The sequence below is a fragment of the Rhinoraja longicauda genome, chromosome 10 (genome assembly GCF_053455715.1).
Source record: "Rhinoraja longicauda isolate Sanriku21f chromosome 10, sRhiLon1.1, whole genome shotgun sequence".
In the NCBI taxonomy this organism is placed as follows: Eukaryota; Metazoa; Chordata; class Chondrichthyes; order Rajiformes; family Arhynchobatidae; genus Rhinoraja; species Rhinoraja longicauda.
The window spans coordinates 2637866-2665472 of record NC_135962.1 but is presented as its reverse complement, the minus strand read 5'-3'; the positions used below and the strand labels follow the sequence as shown (position 1 = coordinate 2665472).

The 27607-nt window shown below is 41.7% G+C and overlaps 1 protein-coding gene across 1 annotated transcript in view; it reads right to left on the bottom strand.

The window, feature by feature from the left end:
• ppp2r5ca (protein phosphatase 2, regulatory subunit B', gamma a) overlaps nucleotides 1–27607 on the bottom strand; it is a 50394-nt gene that overhangs the window by 10545 nt on the left and 12242 nt on the right. The window contains exons 3-11 of the mRNA XM_078406035.1: nucleotides 27005–27097; nucleotides 24162–24292; nucleotides 22016–22075; nucleotides 14908–15016; nucleotides 12348–12401; nucleotides 9715–9885; nucleotides 9410–9537; nucleotides 5270–5371; nucleotides 3727–3799 (exon numbers count right to left, since the gene is read on the bottom strand). Coding sequence (XP_078262161.1) covers nucleotides 3727–3799; nucleotides 5270–5371; nucleotides 9410–9537; nucleotides 9715–9885; nucleotides 12348–12401; nucleotides 14908–15016; nucleotides 22016–22075; nucleotides 24162–24292; nucleotides 27005–27097 — 921 coding nt within the window. The remainder of the gene's footprint in view (nucleotides 1–3726; nucleotides 3800–5269; nucleotides 5372–9409; nucleotides 9538–9714; nucleotides 9886–12347; nucleotides 12402–14907; nucleotides 15017–22015; nucleotides 22076–24161; nucleotides 24293–27004; nucleotides 27098–27607) is intronic.

Below are 27607 nucleotides of genomic sequence, written 5' to 3'. Positions count from 1 at the left end.
CTCATGCTTTGAGATTGGTCATGGTTAATCAATGAAGACTTAATAATAATAATAATAATACATTTTATTTATATAGCGCTTTTCATATACTCAAAGACGCTTTACAGAGTTTTGAGAACATAGGGAAATTAATAAATAGATAAATAAGTAAATAAATAAATGAACAGAGAAAGGAGACAGAAGGTGAGGTGACCTTCAGTGGTTGAAGGCAGTACTGAACAGGTGAGACTTCAGCGATGTTTTGAATGTGGTGAGTGTGGGGGAGTCTCTAACGGTTTGGGGTAGTGAGTTCCATAGGGTGGGAGCAGCGATGGAGAAAGCCCTGTCCCCCCAGGATCTGAGTTTAGTCCGGATGTGGGGGGATAGGAGATTGGCAGCGGCAGAGCGGAGGGTGCAGGTGGGAGTGTGCCTGTGGAGGAGGTCGGTCAGGTAGGATGGGGCCAGGTTATGGAGGGCTTTGTAGGTTATGAGGAGGATTTTGTACTGGATTCTCTGGGGGATGGGGAGCCAGTGGAGTTTATAAAGGACGGGGGTGATATGGTCACGGATCGAGGTGTGTGTGAGTAGACGGGCAGCGGAGTTTTGAATGTATTGAAGTTTATTGATGATTTTTGAGGGTGCGCCATAGAGGAGGCTGTTGCAGTAGTCCAGACGGGAGGTGATGAAGGCGTGGATGAGGGTTTCTGCAGCTGTGGAGGAGACGGAGACGGGCAATGTTTTTGAGGTGGAAGAAGGCTGTCTTTGTGATGTGTTTGATGTGTTTGTCGAAGGAGAGGGTTTGATCAAGGATGATTCCAAGATTCCGGATGTGAGGTGAGGTGGATACTGGGAGACCATCAATGTTGAGGATGAAGTTTTGGGTGGATTTGGTGAGCATTTTTGGACCAATGATGATGATTTCAGATTTGTTGCAATTGAGTTTGAGGAAGTTTGATTGAAGCCAAGATTTTATTTCAGTAATGCAGTTTGTCAGTGTAGAGTGTGTGGTGGAGGAGATTGACTTGGTGGAGATGAGGAGCTGGATATCATCGGCGAAGCAGTGGAAGTTGAGACCATGACGGCGGATTAATTGACCAAGGGGGAACAGGTAGAGGATGAAGAGGAGGGGGCCAAGGACTGAGCCTTGGGGGACACCTTGGGGGAGGGAAGCGGTGGGGGATTTACAGTTGTTAATGGAGATGAACTGGTGTCTGTCAGAGAGGTAAGATTTAAACCAGGATAGGGCTGTGCCGGTGATGTTAAGGGAGGTTTCAAGTCGGGTGAGGAGAATGGAGTGATTTATGGTGTCAAAGGCGGCGCTGAGGTCAAGTAGGATGAGGATGTTGAGGTTGCCAGCGTTGGAGGAGGAGAATGTCGTTTGTGATTTTGAGGAGCGTAGTTTCAGTACAGTGGTTTGAGCGGAATCCAGATTGGAAAGTTTCATACAGGTTATTGGTAGAGAGGTGGTATTTTAGTTGGGAAGCTACAGCACGTTCCAAAACTTTGGACAGAAAGGGTAGGTTGGAGATTGGTCTGAAGTTGTTTGGGGTGTCAGGGTTTAGACCAGGTTTTTTCAGAATGGGGGTGACAGCAGCGATTTTGAGGGATGGCGGGACGATGCCAGTGGACAGGGAGGAGTTTATTGTTGCAGTGATAAGTGGAGAGAGAGCAGGAAGGCAGGCCTTGACAAAGCTGGAGGGGATGGGGTCCAGAGAGCAGGTGGCAGTTTTTATTCCTGTGAAGAGGTCAGAGAGGTCGGTGGTGGAGATTGGGGAGAACTGAGGCAGGGGCTGACAGGATAAGGGGGGGCAGGTGGTTTGAGGGGGAGCAGGTGCGTTGGTGGTTAAGGTGCTGTAGATGTTGTCTATTTTGCTTTGAAAGAATGAAAGGAAAGTGGCTTCTTCAAAAAGTTACATTTATATATTTATATATAGTCATGGCTGCAGTACTCAATTATGACAAGTGCTGTGCCACCTTATCACTGGTGAGTGGTTAAATTTACCAGCTTTGCCCAGTCATACTACACGAGTCAACTATACTATTTAAATCAATGAAAAATGGAAATTTGGACAAATAGGTGGACCAAGGCAGGATAGGAGGCAGGGGAAGATAACTAAAAAGGAAAGGGGTTAGAAAGCCAACATTCTGTTACATTATGGACAGGCAAGGTTGAGTATTTACTTTGTCACGTTCTCAAGAATTTAACTCTATCAAGTAAATAATTTTATTATGGAAGAGATGGGAAGAGGAAGCTAAAATAACCATAAAGCTACCAAATGCCATTACTTATGGATCATTATCACGGGTTCAAAATGAGTGTCTTTTTATTAGACTTCTACATATTTCCCAAAACATGAATTTTAGGAAAGTTAGAAAGAACATTACAGATCACACTGACAGGAGAAAAGGCCAGTAAATTCCACCATGAATATCAAATTGGCTGGGAAGAAAATGCATATTAAATTTACTTTGTCTAATTGCAGGCTGTTTATTTTTCAAACTGCCTAGTGTTTATTTTTCAAACTGCCTAGTGTTTATTTAAGATCAATATAAATCACACTGTTGCAAACCCAATATTTCTCTTGATTTATACAACAAGCTTGCTATTTTGTTTAAGATTAAATTCAACAAGTTACAACGCAGTAAAGACAGGACATTGTCACTTCAAGTACTAAACGCAAACATGGACATTTTAAACAGATTTTACAACAGAAACTGGGTGGCACGATAATTTTCTATGCATCCCAAAATGAAAACTTGCGAACCACCAGCAATTTTAAGAAAAATAGATGAGTGGACAACTTTAACACCAACTACACTCAGGGTGGGAGAAAATAATACTAACACTTTTCTCAAGTTACTAATTTTATGGTTAAACTCTGAAGCCTGAAATCAACATATGTAATTCCAACACATCGCTGTGAAAAGCTGGTATTAAAGATAGCAGGCATAATATAATAAATCAGAAATATGACAATTCTAAAACCATATGTAAATCAACAATTAACACAGGTTTACAAGGCAAACCTCAATATTTAAAGTTTGCAAAATGAATTAATCCATTTAATTTTATTTTTGAATTTGTTCTTTAGAAACAAGGTGGACTTGTTTAACCAGCTAACAATCAAAATTGTTCAGCATTAAAATAAAATGAAGTTGCTATCTTATTTATTGCAGCATGTGGTGACCATCAGTCATAACATTATGACCACCTGCCTAATATATGCTGTTGGTCCTCCGTGTGCAGCCCCATACGCAGCAGTGTGCGATGCACTGTGTATTCCTCCCGTGACCACCATTAAAATTTTCTGTGACTTGTGCCACAGTAGACCTTCTATCGGTCCGGACCAGACAGGATAGCCTTCGTTGCCCTCCCGCATCGATGAGCCTTGGGCGCCCAACACCCTGTCGCACCGCGGTTTGTGGTTTGTCCCTCCTCGGACCACTGTCAGTAGGTACTCACCACTGCTGACCGGGAGCACCCCACAAGCCTTGCCGTTTCAGAGATGATCTGACCCAGTTGTCTGGCCATAACAATTTGGCCCTTGTCAAAGTCGTTCAGGTCTTTACCTCTGCCCATTTCTCCTGCATCCAACACATCAACTTCAAGAACTGACTGTTCACTTGCTGCCTAATATATCCCACCCCTAGACAGGTACAATTGTAACAAGATAAACAATGTTATTCACTTCACCTGTCAGTGGTCGTAATGTTTTGGCTGTTATTCCAAAAATTAAAAAAACATACCTGTGGATTTGCTTTAGCTAGATTCTCTATTTTGAGCCATGCCTCCTCACGTTCTTTCAATTTTGCTTTCTCCCTAAAATCATATAAAATTTAATAGGCAACTAAAGTAAACACATCAACAATGAAATAAGTGAACAGATTTTCTCAGCCAGAGCAAGATGAAAAAGCTGCAACAATTTCAGTGACATTGTCAACTGTGCGGAGAGCTGTTAGTGGGCAGAAAGCAGCCAAGCGTTAGAGATTTACACCATGGGACAACCATGAGCATCATTATGCAACCTCTGTAAGGGGTTGTAGAGGCTATATAAAATTATGAGTGGCATAGAGTAGATAGTTTTAGTCTTTTTTCCAGGGTAGGAGTCTAGACAATAGACAATAGGTGCAGGAGGAGGCCATTCGGCCCTTCGAGCCAGCACCGCCATTCAATGTGATCATGGCTGATCATTCTCAATCAGTACCCCGTTCCTGCCTTCTCCCCATATCCCCTGACTCCGCTATCCTTAAGAGCTCTATCTAGCTCTTTCTTGAATGCATTCAGAGAATTGGCCTCCACTGCCTTCTGAGGCAGAGAATTCCACAGATTCACAACTCTCTGACTGAAAAAGTTTTTCCTCATCTCAGTTCTAAATGGCCTATCCCTTATTCTTAAACTGTGGCCCCTTGTTCTGGACTCCCCCAACATTGGGACCATGTTTCCTGCCTCTAACGTGTCTAACCCCTTAATAATCTTATATGTTTCGATAAGATCTCCTCTCATCCTTCTAAGTTCCTGTGTATACAAGCCTAGTCGCTCCAGTCTTTCAATATATGACAGTCCCGCCATTCCGGGAATTAACCGAGTAAACCTACGCTGCACGCCCTCAATAGCAATAACCCTCTAGTCTAAAACTAGAGGGCATAGGTTGCAGGCACGGGGGAAAAGATTTAACAGGTATCCGAGGGGTAAGTACAATTATAATTTTTAAAAGACATTTGGACAGGCATATCGATATGAAAGGTTGAGGGCAACGGGCCAAAGGTAGGTGAATGGCATTAGCTCAGCATGGACGAGTTGAGACTATATCCAGGCTGTATAAAATATCAATCTAAGCACGACGAAGTGGAAAAAACATCTCTCAGAAAATATGTAGAATTTTTCTCAAGTAACAAAAATTAATTGCAACAAAAGCTTTAGGTGATACATATTTTTACATAATTAAAAATTTCTAATTTCTGCTAAGAAATCACAAGTAAGGCCCATGTGCAAGAAACTAATTATATCAAATTAACAATTAACAGGTTGAAATTTTATTACTGCTATCATTCTATATTTATTAAATAATTAAATTTTACAACATGCCATGGAAGAATATGAACCATTATCAGATTTGATTTTTTTAAATAGTTTACTGAATGGACATTCTCTACCTGTTCAATGGTCCTCTGTGTTGCTGTATTAAAAAGTATAGAATTTGGGCCCTATTGCATACGAGTATGACAACGTGTACAATACAACTTCATGCAAGAATAAAAATGACAGATATGTCTAGATAGGTGGACTTACTTTTGCCTTTCCGCTTTGAACTGTTGAGTGCAGTCATCAAAAAGTTTCTGATTCATTTCCATAAAGAGTTTCAAAGCATTGTAAATTAATCCATGTATAGTCCTATATTCATAAAATGTTAAATTAAGTTTGGTTACACCATACTGATTACTTCTCCCCAAAATCCACAAACAGAACTGCCCTGGCAGACCCATTGTTTCAGCTTGTTCCTGTCCCACTGAATTAATTTCCACATACCTCGACTCCATCCTATGCCCCCTGGTCCAATCCCTCCCTATCTATGTCCAAGACACCTCATACACCCTTCCTCTCTTCTGTTTTCCAGGCCCCTACTAACTCATCTTTACTATGGATGTTCAGTCACTCTACACCTCCATCTCCCACCAGGAAGGTCTTAAAGCCCTCCGTTTCTTCCTCGACCGCAGAACCAGCCAATTTCCATCTACTAACACTCTCCTCCGCCTAGCAGAGCTGGTCCGTACCCTTAACAACTTTTCCTTCGACTCCTCCCACTTCCTCCAAATCAAAGGCGTAGTTATGGGCACTCGCATGGGCCCCAGCTATGCCTGCCTCTTTGTAGGGTATGTTGAAAATCCCTGTGCACTGGCCCTATCCCCAAACTCTATTTCTGTTACATTGATGACTGCATCAGTGATACCTCCTGCACCCATGCAGAACTCATGGACTTCATTAAGTTGACCACCAATTTCCATCCTGCACTCAAATTCACTTGGACCATCTCCGACACCTCCCTCCCCTTTCTTGATCTCACCGTCTCCATCACAGGAGATAGACTATCGACTGATGTCTATCACAAACCCACTGACTCTCACAACTATCTCAACTACACTTCTTCCCACCCTGCTTCCTGCAAAGACTCTATCCCCTACTCCCAATTCCACCATATATGCTGCAGCTGTGCCCAAGATGAGGTGTTCCATACCAGAACATCGGAGATGTCCTCATTCTTTATGGAACAGAGGTTCTCCTCTCCCATCATAGATGAGGCCCCCACATGTGTCTCCTTGAAACCCTGCAGCTCCGCCCTTGCTCCCCCTCCCTCCAGTCATAACAGAGACAAACTCCCCCTAGTCCTCACCTTCCACCCCATCAGCCGTCACGTACAACAGAACTGCCCTGGCAGACCCATTGTTTCTGCTTGCACCTGTCCCACTGAATTAATTTCCACATACCTCGACTCCATCCTATCCCCACTGGTCTAATCTCTCGCGACCTATGTCCAAGACAACTCACATGCCCTTTGTCCCTTTATTGACTTCCATTTTCCTAGCCCCAATTCCCTCATCTTTACTACGGGCATTCAGTCACTCTACACCTCCATCCCCCACCAGGAAACCCCTTTGTTTCACCCTCGACTGCAGAACCAGCCAATTTCCCACTACTAACACTCTCCACCGCCTAGCAGAACTGGTCCTCACCTTTAATAACTTCTCCTTCGACTCCTCCCACTTCCTCCAAATCTAAGGAGTGGCTATGGGCACTCGCATGGGTCCCAGCTTTGCCTGCCTTTTTGTAGGGTACGTCGAACAAACCCTGTTCCAAGCGTGCACTGGCCCTATCCCCAAACTCTACCTCCACTACACTGATGACTGCATCGGTGCTACCTCCTGCACCCATGCAGAACTCACTGACTTCATTAACTTTACTACTAATTTCCATCTGCACTCAAATTCACTTGGATCACCTCCGACATCTCCCAACCGTTTCTTGATCTCATTGTCTCCATCACAGGACAGACTAACGACTGACATCTATTATAAAACCACCAATTGCCATAGCTGTCTAGACTACACTTCTTCCCACCCTGCTTCCTGTAAAGACTTTATCCCCAGTTCCTCCATCTACGCCGCATCCATATCAGGTCATTGGAGAAATCCACATTCTTTAGGGAACAGGGGCCCTCACTAAGGTCTCCTCGATATCCCACAGCTCCACTCTTGCTCCCCCTCCCCCCATTCGTAACAGGGACAGAGTCCTCCTTGTCTTCACCTTCCACACCACCAGCCCTCGCACACAGCACATAATCTTCCGACATATTCCTCACCTCCAACGGGATCCCACTACCAGCTACATCATCCTATCTCCACCCCTTTCCATTTTCCGCAGAGACCGTTCCCTCCGCAACTCCCTGGTCAACTCGTCCCTTCCCTCCAAAACCACCCCCTCCCCAGGTACTTTCCCCTGCAACCGCAGGAGATGCAACACCTGTCCATATACCTCCCCCCCTCAACTCCGTTAAAGGACTTTGACAGTCTTTTCAGGCGAGGCAAAGGTTCACTTGCACCTCCTCCAACCTCATCTACTATAGACAATAGACAATAGGTGCAGGAGTAGGCCATTCAGCCCTTCGAGCCAGCACTGCCATTCAATGCGATCATGGCTGATCACTCTCAATCAGTACCCCGTTCCTGCCTTCTCCCCATACCCCCTCACTCCGCTATCCTTAAGAGCTCTATCCAGCTCTCTCTTGAAAGCATCCAACGAACTGGCCTCCACTGCCTTCTGAGGCAGAGAATTCCACACCTTCACCACTCTCTGAGTGAAAAAGTTCTTCCTCATCTCCGTTCTAATTATTCCTAAACTGTGGCCCCTGGTTCTGGACTGCCCCAATGGCCTACCCCTGTGTCCGTTGTTACAGGTGTGGACTCCCGTATATCGGCGAGACCAAGCGCAGGCTCGGCGATTGTTTCGCTGAACACCTCCGCTCAGTCCGCCTAAACCTACCTAATCTCCCAGTTGCTCAACACTAACTCCCCCTCCTATTCCCACACCGACCTTTCTGTCCTGGGCCTCCTCCATTGTCAGAGTGAGGCCCAGCGCAAATTGGAGGAACAGTACCTCATATTTCACTTGGGCAGCTTACACCCCAGCGTTATGAACATTGACTTCTCCAACTTCAAGTAGCCCTTGTTTTCCCTCTCTCTCCATCCCCTTCCCAGTTCGCCGACCAGTCTTACTGTCTCCGACTACATTTTATCTCTCTACTGCCCACTCTCCTGACAACAATCTGAAGAAGAGTCTCGACCTGAAACGTCACCCATTCCTTCTCTCCGGAAATGCTGCCTGCCCCGCTGAATTACTCCAGCATTTTGTATCTATCTTCGATTTAAACTGCACATCTGCAGTTCTTTCCTACACACTGACTCCAGTGAAATTTGTGATTAACCTAAACTGGACATCTATTAATAAAAGTTTAAACTCATGCTCTCTTCCAAACTAAAGTAATGATGTACAGGTCCCACCACCAATTTTCCAGCATCCTTAGCTCCAGAGACTTGTGGTGTTATCCGTGTTGCCAGACCAACAGAGGTCACATAATAATATAACAATACACCTCTGACACACTAATTATACCCCTCCCATGTCTCTACTGCACCATGGACTGCTAGAAACCTGCAAGTCTTACATGGGCAGCCCAGGCGCCAGTTAGCGAGTTTCCCTCGGAACTCTCGATGAGAGACAGAGGGACACCCACGGGGCTGAGGTACCTGGCAGGACTGCCGGGCTCACCCACCGACCAGATTTGCCGAATCTGCCGAAAATGCAGTACAGCAGGAAGTGTCCGTCAACCCCCATCGCCCGACACAGGCCTCCAACAGTACTGGGATGGTTCGCCGAGGCCGCTGGTCGGTTGAGATACCAACCCGCAGTTGGCCACGGAAATCACACGCAAGTCACACCCTGGCCACTCCCTCTTCTCCCCTCTCTGCTCAGGCAATAGGTAAAGAAGTGTGAAAATGCACACCACCAGATTCAGGGAGTTTCTTCCCAGCTGTTATCAGGCAATTAAGTGCTGAACTACTATCTACCTCTTTGATGTCCCTCAGACTATCCTTGACCAGACTTTGCTGACTCTACCTGGCACTAAACGTTATTCCTTTATCATGTATCTATGCACTGTAATGGATTGATCATAATCATGTATTGTTTTGTATATATTTATTTCTCGAATAAAGTATATTTTGAAATAAAACAAAAGGATTGTCTTTCCGCTGACTGGTTAGCACGCAACAAAAAAACTTTTCACTGTACCACTGTAGTACAGCTTATTTTTAAAGATTGTATGCTGCTTTTGAACTGAGCAAAGGGCCAAATGCAACACAAAAGTTGTCCTCTTACTTGTTCCAATGTGTCTTTGAATTACGATACAAGGATGGGAACATAATGGGCAAGATCTTGGCTGCATTGTCGCTGATAAGGCTCATGATGTATTCGTTATTCCAGTAGTAAAGGGCTCGTTCTGCCACCTACAATGGAGATCAAAAATGGAGTAAGAAACATGGACACAAGTATTTTAGAATTTTCAGCTGCAATTTCCAGCTTTACATTAAACCAGAGTTTGTAGACTGACGATGTTTGTTTCAAATCAAAAATAAGATGCAAGTTAAATTATATCTCAATATTCTGTGTAACTTAATACTCACCTGAAAATGAGGACTGGAAACACATTTTGCCAGCTGGCGAAACAAAGGCTCCATGACTTTTACAAATTCTGAAGGTTCAATGACATCCAAGATCTCTTCCAGTTCATTTAGAAACATCACTTCTTTCGGGCTGTGTGTCTTTGGCCAATACTTGAGCAATGCCATAACCACCTATGAAAGTCAGAACAGCATTGAAACTCAACAATTTGAAAATTTTGAAACATGTTAATCTGCTTAGAATCTACAAGTAGCAGTAACATTGAATGAAAGTAAGAATAATTATTTGAAATTCTTTGTTTTCAATCATATCTCAATATTGAAAACCTACCACATACTCTTATTCTCAATTCTGCCTCATTCCATTATTCTGTAAACAGCACTGACGTGCAGAGAGAACGTCACCATTTGTTTTCATCCTTCTGAAAATAATTTGCTTTTCTACTCCTCGTATTAAAATGTATCACAAATATTATACGGCACCTGCTCCTGCCTCCTTGCTTAATTAATGGCTTTTGTAGTCTAAGATATCAAGTATCCTTACTTCATAAGTTAGATGGAAAAACAATCCTTTGAACAAGATATTCAATTTGTCAAGTTTGAATACTTTATAGACTTTATGAAGACCCAAGGAGAATATTTTCAAGAAAATTGTGAAATGGATTCCTGGAGAGGATTCTGAGAGTCATGCATTTGGGTAGACAGGGTTGATTAGGGATAGTCAGCATGGTTTGTACATGGGCGATTGAGTCTCAGGGACTAAATTGAGATTTTAGAAGCAACTAAAAAACTTGACGAGGGCAGGCCATAGACATTATCTATATAGATTTCAGCAAGGCTTTCGATAAGGTTCAGCTGCTCTACAAGGTTAGATTGCATGAGATCCAGGGAGAGCTAGCCATCTGGATAGAGAATTGGCTTCATGGTAGGAAACAGAGGGTGGTGGTTAAAAGTTGTTTATTGGACTGGAGGCCTGTGATTAGTGGTGTCCCTCAGGGATCGGTACAATGTACACAGCACGATTAGTAAGTTTGCAGATGAGGCTAAAATAGATATTGTAGTCTGTGAAGATGGTTATCAAGAATTACAGTGGAATCTTGATCAGCTGGGCAAGTGGGCCAAGTAAGGCTAATGGAGTTTAATTCAGATAAGTGTGAGGTGTTGCACTTTGGGAAGTCAATCCAGGGGAGGAGCTTCACAGAGAACAGTGGGGGCCTGGGCATTGTTGTAGAGCAGAGGGATCCAGGAGCACAGTTTCCTGAAGGTGGTGATAAGTTTGGTGTTATTGTCAAGTGTACCGAGGTGCAATGAAAAGCATCGTCTAACATACTATCCAGTCAGATCACATAATACAAAACACAAATACAATCAAGTCAAAGTAGAGTACAATACATAGCAGCTTTGCAGCAGATCAGTTGTCATAGACAGAATCAGACAATACCCTAGCGAACAGAAGGACTGCTCAAAAGCCTGATAACAGAGAGGAGGAAGCTGTTCCTGAGTCTGGTGGCACGCGCTTTCAATCTTCTGTATCTTCTGCTGGATGGGAGCAGGAAGGAGGAGGCATGATTGCTCTTCTTCCGTCAGAGAATAGAGTATAGAAGTTGGAACATTATGTTACGGTTATACAAGATGTTGGTTCATAACTTCTAGGAGCAGAATTAGGCCATTCAGCCCATCAAGTCCTATTCTGCCATTCAACCATGGCTGATCTATCCCTCTCAACACCATTCTCCTACCTTCTCCCCATAATCCCTGACACCTGTACTAATCTACACCATTAAAATATCTATTGATTAAGCCTCCACAGCCATCTGTGGCAGTGAATTCTACAGATTCACCACCATCTGGCTAAAGAAATTCCTCCTCATCTCCTTTCTAAAGGTATGCACTTTTAATTCTGAGACTATGGCCTCTGGTCCAAAACTCTCCCAGTAGTGGAAACATCCTCTCCACTTTCACTCTCTCCAGGCCTTGGCGAGACCGCACTTGGAATATTGCACTCTGTTTTGGTCGCCCTGCTATAGGAAAGATGCCAATAAGCTGGAAAGGATGCAAAGAAGATTGGAGGATGTTGTCAGGACTCGAGGGCCTGAGCTTTTGGGAAAGGTTGGGCATGCTGAGACTTTATTCCTTGGCAGGAAGCCGAGGGGTGTGTCCAAAACCATGAGGTGAATGTGCATTTACCCTATCCAGTCTTTTTCTGAGGGTAAGGGAATCAAGAATTAGCATGCATAGGTTTACGGTGGGAGGGTAAAGATTTTATAGGAACCCGAGGGACAACTGTTTAAACACAGTGTGGTGGGCATATACAATGAGCTGCCAGGGAAAGTAGTTGAGGCAGATAAAAAGACACCTGGACCGACATGGACACCTGGACATGGATAGGAAAAGTTCAGCGAGATATGGGCAGGTAAATGGGACTAGCTCAGATGGGTTTCTTGGTCAGTATCGACCAGTTGGCCAAAGGGCCTGTTTCCATGCTGTATGACTCTATGACCAAATTAAAAAAGTCTTCAAAACCATAATCCCAATAATTATGAATCCCATTCATAAAGGAATATAATTTTCCCCCTTTAATTTAAAATAGTCTTCCGGGAAAGTAAACTTTGATTACATAATTAAGGTTAACTCACAGGTTCTGTAAGAGTGCTGTCTTTTTCTAGGAATTGCACCACACAGTATGCCAGCTACATAAAGAAGAGAAACAGATTAAAGCAATGTGCATTGTTCCATTTACAGCAAATGCTAAAGTAGCAGGTTTCCTTACTTTGCAGCAGCCTTTATGCACAGTATGTTACTCCACGAGTGATTTCACATGGTGCAAGTTTAATGCCAAATCATAGATTTCAACCACGTTTATTTATGATCTTTGCCAGATAATTGACTAATTAAACCAGAAACACAGTAAATGTCTATGCATATATTCAGCATTAAATTTGGAGAAAAGTTGTCAACAAAATCCAGTAATTTTAAGATGCTCAGATGAGAGTTTAGAGAAATTGTTAATTAATGCCAAAACACTGCAGCATATCAGCAGATGTCTATCAATTGAAATTATTTTTTCTCAGCACCGTATGATGCTGTATTTTAATTTTTCAGCATCGGAATGTTGATACCATCATTTGGGACAGTAGGCAGCAGAAAGTAGATCTATTGAACTCTTCCCCTCCACAAATAATGCACAAAACATATGAAACCAGCTGACTATTTACAAAACAAAAAGTGAGACCAAACAACTCTGCAACTGAAAACAGGAAATACACAAAGGACACAGGCTTCCCCCTGGTTTCCCCTTCCCTTTCGAAATATATAGCATCCATCTCATCGCAGAATTATGGAAGCCAAGTGCTCATGCGACTGGCAATGAAATAGGTTATACAGATCTCTGAAGCCATCCAGACATTGTTTCATCCTGTCACCCATTTCTTTCACACAATATGGCACACCTGTAGCGTGCAATGTGGATAATTTGAGCAAGAAAGTAAATTCATCAATATCTTCAGCAGTGAAATGGAAAATTCTGAAACTTCACAATTGCAAATTTGTGCAATAAGTGCAATTTTTGCCACGGAAGAATGCCAAGAAAGAAAATTTAAGATTATGTGGTGATACATTAACCTTAGGATCTACCGCAATAAAAGTGAAATTAGTGTCAAAAAGTGAAATTAGTTATTAGGCAGATAAAGAGCTATGTTCTCACCATAGAGAACTGGCAGAAAGCATTAGCCCCATTATGGATATTTCATAAAGCACAATATTTTTAAACTTTGATTTGTACCAGCATCTGCAGTTATTTTCTTATACTATATATTTAAAAATTAAATAGTTGTGCATTTAATAATTTGTTAGGCAGGTTAAATTATTTTCCTTTTTATTCTGTGTAATTTTCATAGCAAATTTCAGAAACAAAAATCTTTCTTTTGTGAACATTTTTCTTCTATCATACGTTTTATTTGTCAAACAAAAGCATCCCCAGTTTGATGCCAAAGCAATCGCAAATTGATAAGATATGATAACATCCTTATATCCCTGGCTTCAAGCATTCATCACGTACATCCTGATCTTCCTGGCCACGGTCCACAGCTCTGGTTCAGCCATTTAAATGGAAACTAATCTGGCACTTCCACCCACTCCAAATGGAGTCTAGTAATGGAGCCTGTTCTTGCTAGGACTGCAGGGAAACTGCCTCTCCAATGCTATCAAAGCATAGATCTGGCATGGAATGGAGATCCCATTCATCTGAACTAGGATTCTTAGCCAGAGGAATAGAAAAGTTATTGTTTATGATGTGCAAGTGCTTTAAAGCAAGCTCATGAATCAATCTTTCTTAGTTACTACTTTTTAATAAATTACATCAAATATTAGTTTTAAATGACTCCATATATCAAAGCCACGGTTCTGATCCAATGTCAAAACCTGAGAGAGTTCCTGGGGCATCACCTCAATTTAAGCCACCCGAGCTTTTCTCCTGTCTGGATCTCACCATCTCGCACAAGGAAAACAGTAATGGTGGTTTTAAACATTGGGACGTATTTCAAAAAACTTCACCTGAATATTCTTTGCTAAATATTTTAAAGTGACTATTCCACTTTACACAATTAGATCCAAGTACATTTAAGTTTCAGCATCGGATCCACTCTAAAATTCCTGCAGATAAATTCATAGATCACACCAGTGTGAACGACCATCAACAGTTGACAGGCCAATACCAAGTGAACCCGAGGCCAAATGCATATGTTTCCTGACCAAATACAAAATGGTGCGGATTGCAAAATGCATTATAAGCAGATATATTAAACTGCAAAAGATCATTTGCAACTTTGAAAATTAGAATGTTTAAGGATTTATGAAATAGTTCTGCTCAAAGTTCTCAAATATATTACACATACAAAAAGTCATCACAAAAGCAAATATCACTAAATCTAGTATAAGTAGGCTCAATAGACAACAAGATGCATTTCTGAATGGACATTGAGATATCCTCAAGAGTAAGATTAAAAGGATGAACTAAATAACCTTTTCCTAAGTTTATTAAAGAAATGAAACCACGCTTTGGAATCAACATCACACTTTGACTTGCCCACAACGGATAAAATGAATTAACACGTAAACAGGTCCGACGAGGAATTGTAAATTCCCGTCTTCAAATATTTAAGGACCTCTACTTCAATAATTAACAAAATGTCAGATTACCTGTGGATGATAGACACTGAGAGATTTTACTTTGTGAAGTGGTAACAATACTTTCAACAGGAAAACCTTGTGCTCTTCTTTTAATGGCAAAGCAAATCCATTAATTATACTGAAACAAAGAAAAAGAAAAAAGATTAGCTAATGAACCAATTTGACTATGACTGAAACAACAAGAATAGCTTATTACTCGATCTGTCTATCAGTAGACAAATAAAAATAACAGCTGCAGAATCAATTCAGCAGAAAGTGAGATAATATCTCCATTTACACAATTACTTTGGGACAAAAATATTAACTATTCCAAAGTACTAATTTATAATACAAAGGACAGAAAAGTGACACAGTTTACCGAGGAAAACATCTGTCATGCTGTGGATATTGTTACTTCATGCATTAGCAAAAACATAGGTCAAGCGTGCCCTTTCACAAGAACTAAATTATCAGGAGTAGACGACTTGAGCTCTCATTAGAAACTTGCTCCTGATAAAAAGCAGAAAGTACAAATAAAAAAATGCTACATTTCGTCCTTCCAATTTTATACGACCATCTTGGTTTGCTGCAAGAATATAGCTTGGTAGAAAAGGCAAGATGGGGGTTGAAAAACCTTGAAAGAGATTGCTAAATAATTTCACTAGCTTAGCCTAGTAGAATTTGAATTAGAAATATTTGGCCAGATACGATGGAAGGGGGGGGGGGGGGGGGGAACACACAAAAAGTTGGAGTAACTCGGCGGGTCAGACAGCATCTCTGGTGAAAAGGAATAGGTGACTTTTCAGATCGAGTTCCTTTCCGTTTCTGTTTTGATCTGTTCTGTTCTGGTCTGAGTAATGTTTAATTCCAGCATGATCCCACCAACATCACCCCAGCTTTACTGTGCCTTGACCAATGAAACCATGAAACCAAATACAGGCGACCCCCGCATTAGCAGGGGTGGGGGGGTGAGGGAGTTGCTTCACCAGAAAACTGACTGTATAGACATTTTCCGTGACATAAAGCCACATCATTTATGCATGCATCAAGAAATGACAGTTGAAAACAATTGAATTTATTTATTTATGTTTTTTCCCCACATAAATGTGTATTCTTCTTTATCTCAGCAGAATGTTTCAATTATAAAACTTTCAAAGATAATTTAGGATTCTTAGTCTCTTAAAGCAGAGACTGATTTGAAAGAAATTAATTTTGTTTAATTAAAATGAATAATGTTATGACCCAAACTATGGGCTTACCTAATGCCACCGCAAATCTTAATGTTTTCAATCCGAGCTAAATTTCTCCCTTTAATATTACAAAAGTAAAACGCAGGTGCTTCAAAACAAGAGATATTACCTTGCATTATCAGCCTAGAAATATCTTGCTCATAAAAAAATCTAGAGTGAAGTTTTTTCTGGAGAATATTAGAATAAAACAGCTATCAAAAAGCTACAAATTCACTTATTGTTCTGGTGACACTGCCAAGTGAAAATTATTTTTGTTCCACTGAATGGCTGTATTTGGTAGTACAGTACTGAGAGTATAATAATTGCTTATTATACACATTCCCAGATCCTCGTCATATAAGATCCCAGAAATTACACATTAATCCTGATTTTGGACAAACATCTGATAAGTCATTATTGATCCACTGACACATTGTCATTTTAAATCAAATACTTTGTAATTGCTATTCTGCAGTTTATCACAATGATAGTGGTTTTCAATGAACGTACTCCATTAAGAGTATTCATCAAGCTGGAGTAATCAAGAATGTGAACTTTAGAAAATTTCGACTACACCAAATATCAAAAAATATCTCCAACACAAATGAATGAATAAGGTTCTTCAGACTTCAACAGTTTTCAGTCAAACTCAACTTGCCAGCTGTTTTAAGTATACAAAACAATTGGCAATTTACTGGCTAAAATTTCATAATGTTCATGAAATATGTATGCAGTAGTAAACGTGAATGGAAAACTGCCCCATTATGGTGCCATTATCATTGTTGTGAAAGAATTAACACTCAGTTGCAGATGAAGAATGATTCATTAATGTGCTAACATGATGAATAATTGCATTTGTATATGGCCTCTCACTTTCAATCATTTCAAGGTTCTGCTTTGATAATTACATTGCTTTTGGAACACTTCCAACTCTTCGGTAGGCAAGAACAGCAGATGGCAGGCAGAAATTACCTGACAATTGGGATATGGGGAGAAGGCAGGAACGGGGTACTGATTGTGGATGATCAGCCATGATCACAGTGAATTGCAGTGCTGGCTCGAGGGGCTAATCCTGCACCTATTGTCTATTGACATTAATTTTGTGTAGGAAGGAACTGCAGATGCTGGTTTAAACCGAAGATAGACACAAAAAGTTGGAGTAACTCAGCGGGACAGGCAACATCTCTGGAGAGGAGTGGGTGACGTTTCGGGTCGAGAATACGAGAAACGAGAGATACAGACGATGTAGTGAGATAAAGAACAATGAATGAATGATATGCAAAAAAGTAATGATGATAAAGGTAACAGGCCATTGTTAGCCATTTGTTGGGTGAAAATGAGAAGCTAGTGCGACTTGGGTGGGGGAGGGATAGAGAGAGAATGCCGATGTTTTCTGACGTGAGAGAAATCAATCTTAATACCACTGGGCTGTATGTAAGTTGCCCTAGCTAAATATGAGCTGCTGTTTCTCCAATTTGTGTTTAGCCTCACTCTAATAATGGAGGAGACCTAAGACAGAAAGGTCTGTGTGGGAATGGGAAGGAGAATTAACGTGTTTAGCAACCGGGAGATCAGGTAGGTTCAGGCGGACTGAGCGAAGGTGTTCAGCGAAACAATCGCCCAGTCTACGTTTGGTCTCGCTGATGTATAAGAGTTCTCATCTTGAACAATGTATACAGTAGATGAAGTTGGAGGAGATGCAAGTGAACATCTGCCGAACTTAAAAGAACTATTGGGGTTCCTGGACAGAGTCAAGGGAGGAGGTATAGGAACAGGTGTTGCATCTTCTGTGGTTGCAGGGGAAGGTACCTGGGGGAGGGACGAGTGGGAAGGGATGAGTTAACCAGGGAGTTGCGGAGGGAACGGTCTCTGCGGAAGGGGGAAAGGGAAGAAGATGTGACCAGTGTTGGGATCCCGTTTGAGGATTATGTGTTGTATGTGATGGCTAATGGGATGAAAGGTAAGGATTAGGAGGACTCTGCCTCTGTTGCGACTAGGCAGAGGGGGAGCAAGGCCGGAGCTGTGGGGTATGGAGGAGGCACGAGTGCCTCATATATTTCTAATTATTATATTTTCATTGGTGCACACAACTAAATGATTTCCTGCAGATAAAAACAATGACATTTTTATCAATTGAAAACTCTTTAAAATACAACCAAGGGAGCGAGTTCAGATAATGCAGAAGCACCAATGAACTGGCAAATGGTTTCATTAGAGATTCAGGTTTATGGTAAATGTATGAGAACTCTTAAATGTATGAGAACATTTGTGCTATTAGGAAACTAGCACTTAATTAGGATTTTACTTGAAAAACAAGAATTTTGTCAATAGTCATACAGCACCGAAACAGGCCCTTCAGCCCAACTCATCCATGCTAGTTGCACCAGCCCACATTTGGCCCACATCTCTTTAAACCTTTCCTATCCATGTCCCTGTCCAAGTGTCTTTTAAATGTTGTTATCGTACCTGCCTCAACTATCTCCCCTGGTAGTTTGTTTTATATACCCACCACCCCCTGTGAAAATAAGTTACCCCTCAGGTTCCTATTAAATCTTTCCCCTTTTACCTTAAACCTGTGCCCTCTAGTTCTCAATTCCCCTACCCTGGGTCAAAGATTGCGATTCAGGCTATCTATTCCTCTCATGATTTTATATACAAAGATATATTCAGAAGCAGAGAGAACATAATGCACGATTGTAAGGAATAGGAGCAGCTTTTTGAGCCTGCTCTATCATTTATCAAGAATATGGCTGGTCGACCACTGCACCATTTTCCAGCACTGTCTCCATATCCCATGGTTCAGTGGTCAGAAATGTATTCATCGAATATGAACAAACACAGAGACCTTTTAGCTACGTGGGGAGAGGAATTCCAAAGTTCACCAAAGAGTTCAGGCATTTTTCTGCACCTCAGTTTGAATCGGCACATGTACTCAAACAGTGCCCACGGTCATGGGCTCCTCCACCAGGAGAAACATCCTCAGCATTTCGCCTATCAAATCCTGTAGGAATTTTGTAAACTTTAAGAGATCCTTCCTCGTCGACTCAATCTCTTTTCGTATGGGAAACCTGCATCACTGAATCTTCCCTATACTTCCTCCAAGACTCCTCTGGATGATTGATGATATTCAGCTGATCGCCATTCAACAAATACTCCACATTGGTTTATGTGCACCAATGTGGATGACCTCGGATTTGTCCCACATTACATCTCATCTGCCCCGTTCTCATCCACATTACATTCGTGCACACTTCCTCACTCACAATCTCACCTGGCCTTGTATCATGTGCATTTATTCACAAAATGCTGGGGTAACTCAGCAGGTCAGGCAGCATCTCAGGAGAGAAGGAATGGGCGACGTTTCGGGTCGAGACCCTTCTTCAGACCCGAAACTTCGCCCATTCCTTCTCTCCTGAGATGCTGCCTGACCTGCTGAGTTACTCCAGCATTTTGTGAATAAATACCTTCGATTTGTACCAGCATCTGCAGTTATTTTCTTACACTACTTGTATCATGTGCAAATCTTTTGTTCCCCAGTGTGTGTGTGTGTGTGTGTGTGCGTGCGCGCGCGTGCGTGTATTGAATCGCCAAAACCCAGAAAACCTATTCCCATGGAAGCCCACCAACCTGACAGCTCAGCCACAATGTGTTCACCACCCCAACACCGCATCTTCACCTCTCCAGTGCTGAACGGCCCATCCTTAGCAGAAGCCTTGACTTTATACCCCTGTGCCCTCAATGAGATCCAAACCAGTCATGATGTCGAGTTCTTCTTCCCTCGCCTCCACACTTATTTCTCTGGTAAAGTGCGTGGGGCCCTCAACTCCCAACGACAACCTTTACTCCAGTCTCCAACATTCCTCCTCCTCCTGGACTCCCCCTGCCAGCCTTCTACCTTCTTTGAACCTTTTTATTTCCAACTGCAAGAGTGACGTCCACTGTTTTGACTTCTCCACTCCCTAACCAAGTCCAATCTCACCCCCTCGGAATGCACAGCCTTCTGCTCACTAAGCAACAATCCCAATATTATCAGGGGAGGTGCCGTTGTAGTCTGGCAGGCTGACCATTACCGTCAAGGGGAAGGCTCCAGATACCATCTCATTTCATTCCTCTTCTCTCGTTATCTGACATCCTTTTGTCACCTTTTCATCTCTTTGGCATTGTCTACCCACCTGCCATTTAAAACCCTCTGTCGCCTATATCCAGCCAGGCTTTATCCCACCCCAACCTCTCTTCCAGCTTTCTCCCCCCTGCCACAATCACTCTGAAGAAGGATCCCGACCCAAAACTACACAGATTCATTCCCTCCACAGCTGCTGCCTGAGCTGCTGAGTTATTCCAGCAGTTTGTTTTATCCCAAAGATTAGTCAGACGTTATTTTCCCAACATAAGGCCATGTTGACTCTGCTCAATCCTATTATTCTTTTTAAGGTGTTCCCTTACTATTAGAGGCATGTACAATTTACAAGCTAGAGTAAATAAAATATAATTTATCTGCACATTATGACTGTTCTTTCCATAGTTCAAAGATGACTTACCTGGATAAAACACCTGCCTAATTTCAGAGCACCCACAAATTAAAAAAAATTCAATCCCACATTTTAAAGCAGGTTATATTACAAAAACACAAAATGAAATGGAAAAAACGAGAGTATAATGTGATTTATTCATTTGATTGGCCAATGGTGGAAATGGAATCTATATTGAATCAAGTAGATGAACCAACTGGTGAAATGTTTTGCAAAAGAACCCCAGTAGCAAGACTTCTGCCATATATCTTCCAGATTTGTAAGCACGTGAATAAGTATTTGGAAAATACTTGCATGCATAGTAAGTGTAAGAAAATAACTGCAGATGTTGGTACAAATCGAAGGTATTTATTCACAAAATGCTCGAGTAACTCAGCAGGTCAGGCAGCATCTCAGGAGAGAAGGAATGGGCGACGTTTCGGGTCGAGACCCTTCTTCAGACTGCATAGCAAGGAGTGAAAAGCCTCGAGCCCTCATGAAGTCCTGGATCTGAAGATTCAGTTTTATACACATCGCTTACATTTTAAAGACCAGGACAAAAATGGGAGGTTTACAGTCATAACCGAGAAAGAAATTGTAAAGACTGCAACATCTTCAAGCAACATTTTAAACTTCTTTAATGTCTTTAAGCAACTGGGGAAACTAGTTTTTTTAAACTGAAATAAATCTTGCCAAATAATAAAAATCAAACAAAATGGCAACGATCAGAACAGAAATTCAAAATCGAAACCAAAATACTTGAGTCCCACGTACATCCAATTTACTTCGACCCAAAATGCACATTTAAGTAGTACTTTTCTTCTTGAAATCTAAGGATCTTGGGTTCAGAACTATTTTATGAACTTCAAAAAGGGAGACTTCAGGAGGTAAAAAAATAAAGCCGCACATCAACTTGAATCTCAAAGCACTCATAACCAACAAGGGAGTCAGTTTCTGTGAGAATGATAAACTTCACAGGTTCATGGCTAAATCTTCATTCAATATAATGCAATTAATTTGGAGCTTTTAGTGAAGTTTGTTTATTTTAGTTTAAGATCTTATCTGTACAAGTTCAGAATGCAGAGCACGACATTTGTTAATGCAGACACCCACTGGAATAATAAGCCTCATCACAGGCATGCATAAATGCAACCGTGTTAACACACGGGACCGAAACAGTATTTGCAACCGAGTTACATTTCCTCTTGATATACCACAGACCTACTTAAAAATCTTCTGCTCAAAGTAGAATGGTTAAATGCATGCACAGTTCCACAATATACCCACGGTGATCATAACATGGTAATGGTGTAGAATGATGTTCTTTAGCAATATATAAAATGAATGGCCATTATGACAAGATCTTTAAAATGTCTCCATATACTTAAAGTAACTACTCACCTTCCCAAAATCTCCAACAGTTCTGCTATACCATTATGATGTTCTGTTTCATAAATAAACCTAGGATAAAAGTGATTGCAATTAATTTATGATTGTTGAACTTGCAAGACAACTCACCAAGTTATTTTTTTTAAAGTTCAAGAACGGCATTCGCAATATGGTATAATATCAAGTAACATCTACAGGGAAAGGAAAAGTCAACATTTCAGATCGAGGAAGTTTCATTAAAGCAGAGAAGTGAGAAAGCAGATGCATCTTAAATTGTAAAGGGGTGGAGAGAACAGAGGAAATATCTGCAGTGGGATGCAGGAATAGAGAGACAAATGTGAGGAATTAAAAAATTGTTCCTTTTTCTCATTTAATGGCCATTTTGCAACATAATTTGTTGCCATTTGTTTTAGATTGAGCATCTGAAATTTTTGGCTTCAGTGATAGTGAATTAAATTGACTGTCCAGGCATTTAATCAAGAGTAGAGTATTTGTACACTGATCAAACCTACTTCACTAATAACTCAAAAGTTAATGTGCAAACTGACAATTATCTTGCCAACTTGGGCCTGGGAAGAATTGGCAACATCTTGGCGGGTTGACACAGCAAATCTTTCACCATGACACTATAGTGCGAGTGAGCCAGTGACCTAGAGAAAAGGAACAGTTTGGGTGCGTGAATGAGAGTCAATCTATAATTGGTCTGCTTTGTTCTAGATAGTGTGGAGGTTTGGGTATTGTTGAAGCTGCATTTAGGCTGTGAGACAAAGGAAAAGTATTCTTGTGTGATCCTGACCTGCCTTTTAGACAATGGAAAGACAATGGTAGTTAAAGGTCACCAACGAGTTTCCAAACCCACTCGCATGGTGAAGTAAAAACTCTAAGTGCAGGAGTAACTCAACAGATCAGACAGCATTGCCAGATAACATGGAAACACGATGTTTCAGGTCGTGCCTTTTCTTCAGATTGATGTGATGGGGTTGGGGGAGGGGAGAAGAAAGCTGGAAGGGCAGGACAAAGCCAGGCACGTAATAGTTGGGATACAGGTGAGGAGGTTTTTTGATAGGCAGATGGCTAAACAGAGGCCAGAGATAAAATGACAGAAGGTATGAGACAAAAGTATTAGAGTTGCTGATTGTGAAGCTAATGGTAGGAATGTAGGTGGAAGGAGAGGGGTAGGGGAGGAGTAAGTGCGAGTCCAGATGGAGCGCAAGGGAGAAAGGAGGGAAGAAAGTGTGGGGTGGGGGGGGGGAGGAGTTTGGTAGTTACATGGAAACATGGAAAATAGGTGCAGGAGTAGGCCATTCGGCCCTTCGAGCCAGCACCGCCATTCAATATGATCACGGCTAATCATCCAGAATCAGTACGCAGTTCCTGCTTTCTCCAAATATTCCTTGATTCTGTTAGCCCCAAGAGCTAAATCTAACTCTCTTAAATACATCTAGTGAATTGGCCTCCACTGCCTTCTGTGGCAGAGAATTCGACAGATTCACAACTCTCTGGCTGAAAACGTTTTTCCTCTTCTCAGTCCTAAATGGCCTACCCCTTGTTCTTAAACTGTGAACCCTGTTTCTGGACGCCCCCAAGATGGGGAACATTTTTCCTGCATCTAGCCTGTCCAATCCCGTAAGAATTTTTGTGTAGGAAAGAACTGCAGATGCTGGTTTAAATCGAAGATAGACAGAAAATGCTGGAGTAACTCAGTGGGACAGGCAGCATCTCTGGAGAGAAGGATTGGGTGATGTTTCAGGCCGAGAACCTTCAGTCTGAAGAAGGATCTCGACCCAAAACGTCACCCATTCCTTCTCTCCAGAGATGCTGCCTGTCCCCCTTAAGAATTTTATATGTTTCTATAAGATTACCTGAAATTGGAGAATTCGATGTTCATACCGCTGGGGTGTAAGCTGCCCAAACGGAATAGGAGGTGCTGTTCCTCCAGTTTGCATGTGCCATCACTCTGACAATAGAGGAGGCCCAGGACCAAAAGGTCAGTATGGGAATGGAAAGGGGAGTTAAAATGTTTAGCAACCGGGAGATACAGTGGGCCTTGACAGACTGGTCTGAGTGATGGCAACCGCCCTCCCCATTACATCATACTGGATTCCACGTCAATTAAAAAACATCCGAATTTATACAAATACTCATTAAAAGCACATACCTATAAAATATATTATTGATTTGTTTTCGGATATAAGCCCTTAGGCCTAAGAATTTTCCATAGATTCGATGAAGGGTTGTTTTCAAAAAGTCTCTTTCACGTGGATCTTCACTATCAAACAGATCTAATAGCTGTTGAAATGGGGGGGTGGGGAGAAACGTCAAAAAAAGTTTTATATGCTTTAATATAGTGCTTTAATAACTAGGCAAAAGCAGAGAACATTAAAAATGCCACACAGAAACAGGCACTTTAGTCCCAAAAATTGTCTGCAACTAAGATCATGAGATAGAACCTTTATTGGTGAGAGATGGGTAACGTAAAAGTAAACAATACCTATAATGATATCCGAGTAAAGTTAACAATGCACTATAGAAGGTATTGCATTATTAGACCAAGCACTGAGGGGTATAGGATTTGGAACTCTTAGCACACAAAGTTGCATTTAGCTTCCTAATGAAAAGAAAGATGATCAGAAGACTTCCTGAAATGTTGAAAAGATTAACATGGCTTAATAGAGATATCAGAAACCCTTCCCAGCAGCACACGGCATGTACAATGCATTACTAAATAAAAGCGATTAATACTAGATCATTTAAAAGGTGCTGCAAACATTCAGCCGGTCAGGCTGTTTCTGTTGATAGAAACATTTCAGATCTAACACCATGCATCAGAACTTCTCTAAGACATTCAATAAAATCTGACTCTTTGGATTCCTATTAAGCGTTTCGTAACATTTTACATTTATGGAGATACATTTCGGAATCGCAATGTTTTGTGCGATCGGATCGATCAATCGGATCATGATTTTACGTCTAAGGTGATATTACACGACAAGAGTTCTGTGCTACCAGAGGAGCCAACACTGAAGTGCATCAGGGGGTAGGGTATTGGGGGTTGGGTATTGAAATGGATAGAGAACTAGTTGGCAGCCAGGAAGCAAAGAGAAGGAATTAATGGGTCCTTTTCAGAATGGCAGGCGGTGGCTAGTGGGGTGCCGCAAGGCTCAGTGCTGAGACCTCAGTTATTTACAATATATATTAACGATTTAGACGAAGGAATTAAATGTAAGATCTCCAAGTTTGCGGATGACACAAAGCTGGGTTGCAGTGTGAGCTGCGATGAGGATGCTATGAGGCTGCAGGGTGACTTGTATAGGTTGGGTGAGTGGACAGATGCATGGCAGATGCAGTATAATGTGGATCAATGTGAGGTTATCCACTTTGGTGGCAAGAACAAGGTGGCAGATTATTACCTGAATGGTGTCGGATTAAAAAAAGGGTGGGGTGCAACGAGACCCAAGTGTTCTTGTACATCAGTCACTGAGAGTAAGCATGCACGGTAGCGCATGGGCGGCATGGTAGAGTTGCTGCTTTACAGTGAATGCAGCGCCGGAGACTCAGGTTCGATCCTGACTACGGGTGCTGCACTGTAAGGAGTTTGTACGTTCTCCCCGTGACCTGCGTGGGTTTTCTCCGAGATCTTCGGTTTCCTCCCACACTCCAAAGACGTACAGGTATGTAGGTTAATTGGCTGGGTAAATGTAAAAATTGTCCCTAGTGGGTGTAGGATAGTGTTAATGTACGGGGATCGCTGGGCGGCACGGACTTGGTGGGCCGAAAAGGCCTGTTTCCGGCTGTATATATATGATATGATATGATATGATATGATATGCAGGTACAGTAGGCAGTGAAGAAGGTTAATGGCATGTTGGCCTTCATAGCAAGAGGATTTGAGTATAGGAGCAAGGAGGTCCTATTGCAATTGTACAAGACCCTGGTGAGATCGAATCTGGAGTATTGTGTGCAGTTTTGGTCTCCAAATTTGAGGAAGGACATTCTTGCTATTGAGGGAGTGCAGCATATGTTCACCAAGTTAATTGCCAGGATGGCGAGACTGACATATGATGAAAGAATGAATCGACTGGGCTTGTATTCACTGGAATTTAGAAGGATGAGAGGGGATCTTATAGAAATATATAAAATTCTTAAGAGATTGGACAGGCTAGATAGATAGATGCAGAAAAATAAACTTGCATTTATTAAAGCATCTATTAATAAGAGTCCCCGAAACACCTAAATAATTGAACTCTTTTTGAAGTGTTGTCCTGCAGTTTGTTGTTTTTTGTCTCGGGCTGCGGTCGAGATGCTCCAGAACAGGGCCACAGACCCGGGTTTGATCCTGACTATGGGTGCTGTACGGAGTTTACATGTTCTTCATGTGACCGCGTGGGTTTCCTCCCACATCCCAAAGATGTGCAGGTTTGTAGGATAATTGGCTTCTGTAAATTGTCCTTAGTGTGTAGAACAGAACTAGTGTACAGATCACTGGTCAGCGTGGACTCAGTAGCCTGATTCCACGCTATATCTATAGACGGAATAAAATTAAAACTGTAGCTCCGAATTGCAATGTAAATAGGAGAAAAATAAGAGCTAATTTTATTTATTGCATCCTAACAGCTGTAAACTTCACCAATTTGCCTATGAGCGGTGTGATCCAACAACCCACTTTAGGCATTGCAATGATTATAAAATTAAATGCTACTGGATCATTCACAACTTATGTCAACATTGAACAGACAACAGACTTATACAACAATAGCAACTATAGAATCTGATATTTATCTCGTTTAGATAACATATATTAATTAGTAAATATCATGGGGGGAAAAGCAGATAAAAGTTGATCAATTAGTTTAACAAAATTAAAATGCCACAAAGTTAGGAGATGCCAACTGGGCAGACATTGTTTACTACACTGCAGGCATTGATATTCAAATATAAAAGCTTAGTACTTTAGAAAATAAAGTGCAAATTGAATGATCAGTAGCTGGTTACTTATCTTACCTGCATTACGAATTTCTGGTCAATGTACTTCTTTGCAATATTTGGTTGAAAATCAGGAGACTCCAGAAACCTCAAGAAAAATTCATATACCAACTGAAGAGAGAAAAGAATGAATAATATTAGCAGACAGAGATCACTTTATAATCTTTAGTGGTATTTTAAAAATGTGATTGTGCTTGTGATCGATCTCAATATTATGCATAATTTCCAGCTGAGTCAGTCACACAGCACCAAAACGTGCCTTTCAGCCCAACGAGACTACCCCGACTAAGGTTCTTCATCTAAGCCATCTATCCCATTTGCCTGCGTTTCGCCCATATCCCTCTAAACCTTTCCTATCAATGTACCTGAATGTGTATTTTAAACATTGTTATAGTACCCGCCTCAACTACCTCTTCTGGCAGCTCATTCCATATATCCACTACCCTCTGCGTGGTGCTCAGATTCCTATTAAATCTTTCCTCTCTCATCTTAAACCTATGTCCTCCGGTCCTTGATTTGTCTACCCTAGATTATCCCTACCCTACTCTGTGCATTCACCTTGTCAATTCCCTTCATAATTCTATACACTTTATAAGATTGTGCCATTGCCTCCTGCACACC